We start from the raw sequence: 10,065 nt of genomic DNA, 5'->3' as shown, positions 1-10,065 counted from the left end.
GTGCGCCTGCAGTGAATGTTACTGCAGTTGAAGTTCACTGTAGTGAGGATTGTAGTGAGTGTATGGCCTGCATCGAATCAAAAATATGGCGGGAGAAGCTCTGATCTGGTAAGCTAAGGAAATAAAGGGGATCCCAACGAGATGTGATGAATATAAAATTGCAACAGACTGATTTTCAATAGACTTCAATTTCGATTTGCAAGTCGCCATGTAACTTCTGTAGTTCGACGTTGTTCGCTTAATCGTGCTGAAGTTTGTACTTCTTAATTTGTTGGAGAGTTGTGAATTAAGACGAAGATTGCGATAAGCTAATAAAAAGGTTGTGCAAGGTGTAACCTTGCCTTTTTCCATGTCATCGATCGTGCTTCTAGTTGGCCAATGTGGCAATCAAGTCGGTCACGAACTTATGCGTTTGATTGACAAGAGTGATGTTCACCCTCTGAGCCACAGGGATGGCAAGCTTAGGTGTGTCTGTGTGGACAGCGAGTCCAAAGTCATCGGACACAACTATCGTGAAGATACAAGATCCAGTAAGCTGTACAGGGAAGGAAACATGATCAGTGGACAGAGAGGACGAGGAAATAATTGGGCATTAGGTTATCATGGTCTCAGTGGAGAAACTGAAGATACTTCATTGTTGCACAGGGCTATGGAAATTGTGAGGAAAGAAGTAGAAAGATGCGATAATTATGCTGGTAAATAACTGCTGACCATTTTGTGATTCAGTGAGTGATAGCATTTTGTACTCCCTAAAAACTCTCTTTAGCCTCTATACGAAACCTGGACCCCCCTCAGAATCCCATTCTGAGCCCCCTTCTGGAACCTCTCTCAAACTCCCTTCTGGACTCCCCTCTGTACATCTCTAAATTGTGGTTAAGAACTGAGCTGTTATTTAAGAGGCAACTTTGCATACTCTTCTTGTTCAGTTCCTCAACATCAATCATTTTATTTACGTCTGGGTTCCAGAAAGGATATAGAAAAGGGGGTCCAGTTTTTAATTTGCCTACACCCATAACAGAATGATCAGTAACTGTTAGGGTTTTGCTCTGGTTTCTGTAAAACTGAGAGAATTAAGTGCTCCACCCAGGAATACAACATAATGACCCAGTTATATATAGCTCAGACCTGGACCTTTCAGTCCAAAGTAAACCATGCTAGTTACCAGGTCACTCTGTTTGCCAGATTGATTCCTGTACTTTACATAAACTTATAAAAAGGTTAATTGCAATGAAAGGCCACAAGAGTACATGTAGATACTTTAGGAAGGTGACAAAGTGCCAGTTATTTAAACAGATCAGGCATAAAAAGCACCCTTAAAGTAGCCACAATATACTACTTACAGGTACTGATAACAATTTATGGCTATGCAAAAAAAAGTAATGTCAGTCACACTACACTTGGTGATAGCTGCACTGTGAAGCTGTAAATTTCTGTGATTACAGTATAAAAAAGATATGGAACAAATGAAAGATGCAATCGACAAGTTATAAGGGCTCAAGAACAAAGATTACAGCCTTCTCTTTAATTGAATTTTTCTTTTTCTTCGATATATAGCTTAAATGCTTTTAACAAACAAAAGTGGGTGAGTGCTGACCTCACTTCCTTGTCATGAACTATATAGTTTTGCAGTTTTGTTTTTTTCTCACCTAGTTAAAAAAAAAGGGGCTGTCAGCATTTTTCAGAAAAGTGTTAATCCTGTACCAATCAAAAGTTTTAACATAAAGGTTTTTTGATTTTGTTCCTTCAGGCACTATTGTGGTTCATAGTCTCACTGGTGGCACTGGTTCTGGTCTGGGATCTCGCTTGATTGAAACTTTAAGGGATGCATACCCTCTGGCTCATGTCATGTCTGTTGCTGTATCTCCCCACTCATCAGGTGACAGTCCTCTTCAACATTACAACTCTCTTCTCAGTTTGTCATCATTACAATAGTAAGTAATTTTGGCCTGCTGAAACACTCTTTTTTTTCGAATGCTTCATTTTTTCCCACAGTGCATAGTCAATTTATTCATCCTTACTTGGCTGGCTTGATTTTCTAATTTAAGTGTAGATCATAATTTCAGATAATGTATAACTTTGAATGGACCAGCCTGCAATTTGTCCAGCACATCAGAAAGATTACGCTTTAATTGAGAAGGGAAAGACCATTATATGTTTCTTGGGAGGGGGAAGGGGTGGTTGGAAATATATTATTGATTCCTAATAAATTATAGATGAATTGTAACAGATGTTGTTATGATTAATATGTTTTATTATTACTATTATTATTTCTATATAATCATGATATATGTTGTGGAAAACCCATAAACTAGACCTATAGTTAAGTGTTTCATCCACAGTAATTAAAGTTATCTAAGTTATCTATCTCTTCTGGTGAAAACCTCCCTTGTCTTTCCCATAATTTTGCAGCCATGCTGATGCAGTTCTGTTGTTTAGCAATGATGACATTCTTCATCACATAGCAACACACACTGGACTCTCAACAAGACAAAACCCATCAGGCTCCATCTCTCTCAAAGACATGAATTACTACATATCTATGAGCCTTGCTGGAGTGCTCCAACCTTTGGGAAGCAAACCCAAGCATATAAAAGGAAAGCTTAAGAAGAAGGGAGCGAATGAAACGATCAGTGGCAAAAAGAGAAAAGAAATACTTTATAAAAGTACAGAGACATCGTTTAAAATGGACACCATAACAAAACAGCTTTCATTTTCCCTTGGTGAATCTCAACACGAATCTGAAGTCACTCGCCACAGAGCTGTGTTTGACAGGAGTCCTGGTTCTGCATCATCCGTGTTGTCCAGTGACTCCATTTTAAGTACATCTTCGTATTTAAGCTATACAGACAGCCTAACAGACATGTCAAGACAACCCAGATCTACTGCCTCGGCGCTTTTGCGCTACAGAGGAATCGTAAACCCTTCCGAGATGAAAAATTCCAAGAGCGATAGTTGTCAGACTGAGAATTCTTCACTAGCAGTAGATGTACCAAGTGGAAATGAGCCATGGGAGATGTTTCGATCACTTTGTTCTGAGCCATCAAAGAAGTTTGCCACATTGCATCACATCGCCAAATCAAAAGTTTCTTGGGAGAGCCTCACGCAGTCACTTATTCGCTCAATTCGTAGATATGATCGAAACGGCATGCAGTTTTCAACCTTGGGTTCATTGCTAGTGGCTCGTGGGGACCATGATGGTTCCTTTGCAGAGATTTGGCCAAAGATAGAAGATAAACTGAGAACCTCGCTGAGATTTGTGGATTGGAATCCATTTCCTATTGATTTCTGGATTAGTGAGTAACTTTTATATCAATAATAACCTTTATTTCGCTACTCCGACACGAAGAAAAACTTGAAAGATTGGGGAAGTCCCATTTTTCCCCTCAATATTCCACGTGTTCACAAATTAAGTGAATACTTTCTCGACGTTTTGACGGCTCTTCTCAATCGAAACAAAAGAAAACGCAAGGGTAAGGAATTTTAAAAACAAAATTACTTACTTGTGTCCCGTGTTACAAGAAAGTAGCTGGCGCATCACCTGTTACTTTGAATGTCTCGCAAAGTTTCTTCAGTAATGAGCGTTGCACAAAGTGATACATGTCAACCTTATTTGTTGCATCTTAAACGGGTTTTAAGGTGTTGCAACTACACTTACAAAATGTTTCACACCACAGCTAACGTCTCAAAACAAGATCATTTACTCTTATCAACTGAATTGATGATATGAATTAGCCATCGTAAATAGTTTTGAGGTGTTTTCAGCTTTAGCTTTTGAAAATATTTATGATGGCCAATTTATATTATTAACTCAGTTGGTAAACCCAAGTTATCTTGTTGGAACCTTGGAAGGAAGAAAAGCTCAAGAAAAGTACCAAAACGCAGAACTAAATGTGCAACTTAGATCTATCTCCGATAATAATATACTTATACTTTTATTTCACAGGCCAGTACAACCCTGTAGGTCCAAAAGACTCCCAATCACTTACTCTTTGTTTAAACTCAACTAAGATTCTGGAGACCTTGGAGGATGTTATGAGGAAGGCAAGGGCGATGTATGATGCAGGTGCTTATCTTCACTGGTTCAGCAAACACGGCTGCTCTAAGGTAACAACGAGTCTAAAAGCAACCCCCTATGAGCTTGTTGAAAAGGCAAAACGTTCGCATATTTGATGGATATTTCGAGAATTGTTTTGTGTCGCATCTGGTAAACGACTGTTTTGGTAAGTTTAGTTTCTGAAATAGTTATGGGCACGGTATTTTCTTTTTCAGTTCCGAATGAAATTTGAGATTAGAGGCATTTGTTGACTACTTCATATGAGTATTTGTTAGTGTTCCGGACTGTAATAATTTTGACCAAGATCAATAAGTCGTGTATTAGGCTCGAAACGACCTCTCTCTTCACCCTCTTTTTAAACCGACTGCCCTATTCGCTTACCAAAATCACGGCTTTACATCTGAGGTCGTAGTATTTGTTTTAAACCTGTTCTCACCTCTCAATGTTTTTAGAATGATTTTCTGGATGCATTTGAAACACTGGAGTCTGTTGTTGAGGAATACAATCTTGGTGTAAAGTGACGTGAACACGAATCTAAAATGTGGAGAAAGCCATGATCAAATTACTTGTGAACTACTGAGAAGAACTTGATGGAACATTACACATGCCTTGACAAGTATTAAGGAAGTTTTTTTAATTGACTTTTCCAGTGCAGAATATACCGAAAATGTGTATAACTACAGGTAAACAGAATTTTTTTTATGTATCTTTACGTATAAATCAGTGATGCAATGTTACATGAAAGTAGTGCTGGAGCTCTCACTTGAATGGCAACAAAATCGGCTCGCGTCCGAGTGTTTCAAAGTGCCATATAACAGCCATGTAAAGTACTTTACGTTTTACTCCCATCTCAAGCGGCTGTCGATGGCGTGTACAAAAGGTGGCCGTTAAGTGAAACCCAAACACGAGAATCTGCTCGCAGGCCAAACAGGCGGTTGAAAAGCATGGCTTTCACAGGAACGCAAAGATAACAGCTCCTATTTCATCGTGAAAACGGCCAAGGACAAACACAAGGATCATAAGTTTTTCCTTTGTCTTGCCCTTGTGCTTGTCCTTGCGTCGAGGCCGTTTTCAGGTTGAAATAGGAGATGTTATGCTTGCGTTTGTGCTTGTGTTTATACTTGCGTCGCCAGTGAAATAATATGGCGGCAGGAGACTCCCGTTAAACGGCTTTTATTGAATCCCCTGCTTTAGGTTTCATCCACCGATAGTAATTATGACTCACAAGGTTTGAAGTGAATCCTCACAAAAGGGGTTATATCTTCACATGTAGTCTTAGGACCACCTATAAGAGCAAAGTGACATTATTTCAGGCAAAAATTGTTCAGTTACTTTGTGATTCACTGCAAACTTTAAGGGTAGTATTAGATAATCAAACAAAATTGGATTTTCCTTTGAAGACTCTTTGATTGCAATTTGGACGAGCCTAGAAATTGGATTTTCCTTTGAAGACTCTTTGATTGCAATTTGGACGAGCCTAGAAATTGGATTTTCCTTTGAAGACTCCTTGATTGCAATTTGGACGAGCCTAGAAAAGACCACGAGTATATTCTTCGGCAGTTAGATGAAATCATCAACACACAAAGTGAAATTTTTAACTGTTTTCAGCTATTAACGTTATATTTTGCGTATCACCCTTGACTCTTCAGCAGTATATGAAATTATATTTGTATTTTACTCTGTGATGGATTATATTCAGCGATTCTTTTCACACTAAAGAATAAAAATCATGAATGTGACATTTGTTTTTTTAACTGTTTTTCATACTTGAATTAAATAATTATTTGTGAAAACGGATAGGTTTTTGACTGTTAACAAATTTTCGAAAATTATATTTCCTACAAGGATCTCATTATAGGCGTTAGTATTTAATTCCTTCTGGTGACATCAATATTCAAGTCGTTCACAATTCCACTGGTTTATGGCAGAGTACTGAACCTCATGCGGCTTATATACATTGCTCTCTCACTAGCCCTCTCGTTCTTAACTTTACTAGTTATGTCACTTACATGGGGTGAAACTGATAAAAACTGCAAAATCCTGGTTAGAAACGAGAGCAGTGAATGTTGCTTACTGAATTAGCTGTCTTGTTCCTTGTTCCATACATTGCTCTCTCACTAGCCCTCTCGTTATTAACTTTACTAGTTATGTGAAGGTATAGTCTGATCGTCCGGGTGAGTGTAGTCCTGAGAAGGACTGTTGTCGGTGGCAGTGACTGACGTTTCGACAACCTGTGCGGAAGTCATCATCAGAGTCAAGTGAATGATTGTTGTCAGTAGAATTTTGATTTGTTGTCAGTATTTACTAGTTATGTGACTTACATGGGGTGAAACTGATAAAAACCGCAAAATCCTGGTTAGAAACGAGAGCAGTGAATGTTGCTTACTGAATTAGCTGTCTTGTTCCTTTCATATTAGTTAAGCAGGAGAAGCGCTGGCTAAGTATTAGTCTCATCCCAAGCCTTCCCGTAGTGAATCGCGCAACTTACATGAACGTATTGCACCATGATTGATAAGACAAAAGTTTAAGCTAACTGCAAGATCATGCGACAAATAAAGCAAAAACAGCGAGTGTAGAGAGCTGACCCGACCATACTCAAATATCAGTAAACAAGAGAGTTTAACGATTGTGTTAACTTGTCGGAGGTCGCGTTTGCACCGGGAAAATAAACTTCAGGTCTTTTGAGGATGTCTAACCAAAGTCTTCACACAACTTCTTGGACATGCATCGGCACGTTACGTCATTCGAAAAGGTCATCATCGGCTACAAACTCCTCTAAAGCTTCCAAGATGTCGGGTGTCACCATCTGCCAGTTAACCATAGAAAATCCAGGCAAAAGAACAACAAAGACTGTGATATTGTCCATGGACTCGGCGTACAGCGCGCTTTTAACAAGCCTCTCCGCCAAACTCTTTGCTAGAAGACGCGCTTTTTCTGTTCTTGTCAAGTCTTTTTCTTCGCCGCCTTTGAGCCAGTTCAACATTTTATTATCCGGTAGAGAAAATCGGTGATGACGTGTATATGTGGAAGTGACGTCATCGATAGGTGGAGGGTTCGTGGTGTGATTTGTATGAATGGGTTCACCTTTAGAGTTAAAAAAACTCATGTATCCGTTTGCTTCAACGCAAGGTTTAATTTGGTAATGTGCTATCAAGTTGCTTAAGTCGTCTTCGCTTTTACTGTGCGCCAATCCTCCTGCAACGTTGTCCGAAGGGAAAACAGATGGCGAAGATGTATCGTTACATTGGTCACCGGCCATCTTGAAAAAAAGCTCTGTTCTGTACTCTGCATTAGACAGGTGTTCGTGGTGTATTTCAGACACAGTTCTATCAACTATTTCTCCTTCAATAATCTTTTGTTTCGCCCCCCTTCTTATTTGTCCGAAGAAGCCGTTGACAAGATGAATAGTTTCTTCGTAGGAAAACATCTTCCAAAATCCACTAGAAGCTAAAACTAGAAGTTGATCTGTAGGATCTAAAGATATAGTCCTGACGTCAGGCTCATTAATAATGCACCTCTTTAAGGCCATATCGCCGATGCTCCCAATGCCTCTTGTTACACCTAGGGCGCCGTTTATGAGCGCGCACTTTTCCGTCTTCACTATGACCCCGCATGACTTCTTCACACGCTCGCGTTCCTTCTTGTTGTATAGATCGTGCTTGTTCGTGAGTACTTTAACGACATCGTTATCTCTTATCAAAATGGCGCCCTCATTCCCTGCATTTGCGACAAAACACATTTCATCAGACAAAACGCATGTGACTGCTGAGCAACCACTCCATCGACTTTGCGACCGCTCCTCTTCTGACATTAGAAGGAACTTTTCGGTTTTTGCAAAAGAAGACCGAAAGGCTGTGGAGATCTCTTTTTTAGACGGCCTCATGTATGTCTTTGTTATAATAGAGTCAAGCTCCTCTTTCAAATACACGTGAAGTTTTCGACTGCACTCAAGTGCAGTGTTTTTACCACTGTACCCGTCGTAGATTGCAATAAATGCGCTATTTATGTTGTTTAAAAAGTTATCTTGATACATGTGTACATCCTCCATGATTTTCCACCTTTTATTTGCTTCTTCGCAAACTCCAGCTGCAATTGAGCAAGACAAATCGAAGCTCTCGCCTGTTACTTTTATTTCTGCAATTAAAAAAAAACAAAGCCAAACTTCAGTCGCACTCGATGCGTTGAAATGCAAATGAACTCAAAATAAGAATTTCTTGCGTCAAGGCCTTGCCAATCTTTCGCATCAATCAAACTTAAGAAGGTGCTAATGAAAGAGTTGACACTGTTTGTTTTCGTTTTGATTTCCTCATAAACACGTTATCTGTCATGAACACGTTTAACCTCGGCTTGGTAGAATTTTCCAAATTTTTTACCCAAATAAAATCATGCTAAGGTCAAAAGAGCAGTTTGTTTTGTCATCTAAATTACGCAAACATAATATTCACGGTTTAAACGAGATGAAGTGTATTGTACGTATAAACCAAGAAATCTGAATAATTAACTAAACAATTTAGAATCAATTTATTTCACCAATTGGTTAACAATTTTAGGAAATATTAATTGTTAAAACAATTTTCTTTGTTTCACTTTTCTTACAGCGTGGAACAATTATCACGAGATAAATCATGACTCCCGCTAAGTTTACGGATGATAAAACCTTACTATTCAAGAAGTTGGTTTCTTTGCCTTGATTGTTTATGTTAAAGTGTCTCGAGCTGATATCGCATGCACAAACCTTCAATGACCCTCTCACAAAGATATCGCAAATCCGTGGTTCCTTGAAGTTCTGTTCTTAGGAACTCAAACGCCGTGTTTAATTTATGCAAATGCTTGTCACCAAAGGGATCTTGTTTTCTTTTTGAACCAGCATCTTGCTGCTGTTTTATCAACAGTTTTCTTCGCCTGACCAAAGCGCTGATGTTTTTTGGCCTCTGATCTTGTGCGTACTTGAGGGTTTGTAACGCGTAGTGCAAATTCCGGTGACATGGCAAGCGACATATGTTAATAACATCATGACACTTTGTACATGGGATTAAAATATTCGGTAACAGAACTGCCTCTTCTGACACCTCGCTGGACGATTCTGTGAAGAAATCAAACGTTTCAACATCGCTGTGGTCCTGATCTTCGTTTTGGTGGTCATCTCCACTGACGGCTTCTCGTTCTTCCCCCTCGGGGTCCTCGCCGATTTCTTCCATTTCTTCATCACTGTTTACCGCCCTTGATGAAATTAAATTCACAGTTACCGCGGCGTGTTCTTGCATCTCTCTGTTCGAGACTGCGTCTAATCCTTTCTTATTCTCTGTACCTGCCTTGGTAACGCCCTTGGCAAGAGACTTTCTTTTTGTCTTCAAAGCCACTCTTTGTGAGCACCTCGGCTTCGCTGAGATAGGCGGCCTCCCTGACGCAGGAATCGTCATGCCCGTTTCTCTCGCTGCTTTGGGCGCCTCGTTTAAATTAAACCATCTTAACACAAAACGATTTGTCTGTGCCCAACCGTGTTTGGATCGGAGGTAATTTAGACTGTCAGCCATTTGTTTCAAGTATAATTGAGGTCCAAATATTGGAACAAAGGTGCGAGTGGCTATTGTCCGATACTTGTCCCGCTAAGTTAGGTCTCAATCATCTGTGCCCACGGGCCGAGACATCACTATGGTGACCTATTCCCTGTGCGGTATACTTTACTTATTAGTAGTATTATTCTGTAAATTGTCCAAGTTTATACTAATCTTATTTTCTTTGTGGAATTGATATTGCACAATCTACCGGCTTACTTAATGCAAAGTTACAGAAAGAAAAGAATCCGTCCTGAAACATTCTAAGGGGCTTACAGGCTTGAGCTTTTTAAGACTAATGTGATCCAGCATTTTTCCGTTATGAATAACTTAATGTAACCGAAATAAGTTCGTTTTCTGTACAGAGTACAAACTAATGTAAATTTTAAATGGTTTATTGTTAAATGACATGAGTACGTTTTCACGAAGGATACATTTGACAAGTTGTAAAAGAAG

General features: G+C 39.4%; 2 protein-coding genes across 4 annotated transcripts; one reads left to right on the top strand and one right to left on the bottom strand.

The window, feature by feature from the left end:
• The first annotated feature begins 6 nt into the window (after positions 1-6).
• Positions 7-5,793, top strand: LOC111334382 (uncharacterized). 3 transcript variants are annotated; one of them, XM_088745001.1, is made up of 6 exons: positions 7-108; positions 183-695; positions 1,748-1,931; positions 2,410-3,293; positions 3,944-4,104; positions 4,507-5,793. In XM_088745001.1, exons 2-6 carry the CDS (start codon positions 350-352, stop codon positions 4,573-4,575), a joined length of 1,644 nt encoding a protein of 547 aa, XP_088601127.1. In that variant the 5' UTR covers positions 7-108; positions 183-349; the 3' UTR covers positions 4,576-5,793. The 3 variants fall into 3 exon arrangements, with proteins under 3 accessions (XP_088601127.1, XP_088601129.1, XP_088601128.1); XM_088745003.1 differs by having other exon boundaries at positions 8-108; positions 372-695; XM_088745002.1 differs by having other exon boundaries at positions 39-695; positions 2,437-3,293.
• LOC111334381 (uncharacterized) lies at positions 5,641-9,686 on the bottom strand. Its single transcript, XM_022940103.2, has 2 exons — positions 8,790-9,686; positions 5,641-8,188 (listed from the first exon to the last, which is right to left on the bottom strand). Exons 1-2 carry the CDS (start codon positions 9,586-9,588, stop codon positions 6,795-6,797), a joined length of 2,193 nt encoding a protein of 730 aa, XP_022795838.2. The 5' UTR covers positions 9,589-9,686; the 3' UTR covers positions 5,641-6,794.
• Between the last annotated feature and the right edge of the window lie 379 nt (positions 9,687-10,065).

Source organism: Stylophora pistillata, chromosome 14, assembly GCF_964205215.1.
Source record: "Stylophora pistillata chromosome 14, jaStyPist1.2, whole genome shotgun sequence".
Lineage (NCBI taxonomy): Eukaryota > Metazoa > Cnidaria > Anthozoa > Scleractinia > Pocilloporidae > Stylophora > Stylophora pistillata.
This window is presented reverse-complemented; position numbering and strand designations above follow the sequence as displayed.

Coding starts and splice junctions, on each gene's coding strand:
- LOC111334382 (XM_088745001.1), top strand. CDS start 350: ATGTCATCGATCGTGCTTCTAGTTGGCCAATGTGGCAATCAAGTCGGT. Junction 696..1,747: donor AAGATGCGATAATTATGCTG/GTAAATAACTGC, acceptor TTGTTCCTTCAG/GCACTATTGTGGTTCATAGT. Junction 1,932..2,409: donor AGTTTGTCATCATTACAATA/GTAAGTAATTTT, acceptor ATAATTTTGCAG/CCATGCTGATGCAGTTCTGT.
- LOC111334381 (XM_022940103.2), bottom strand. CDS start 9,588: ATGGCTGACAGTCTAAATTACCTCCGATCCAAACACGGTTGGGCACAG. Junction 8,189..8,789: donor TTGTGAGAGGGTCATTGAAG/GTTTGTGCATGC, acceptor TTTTAATTGCAG/AAATAAAAGTAACAGGCGAG.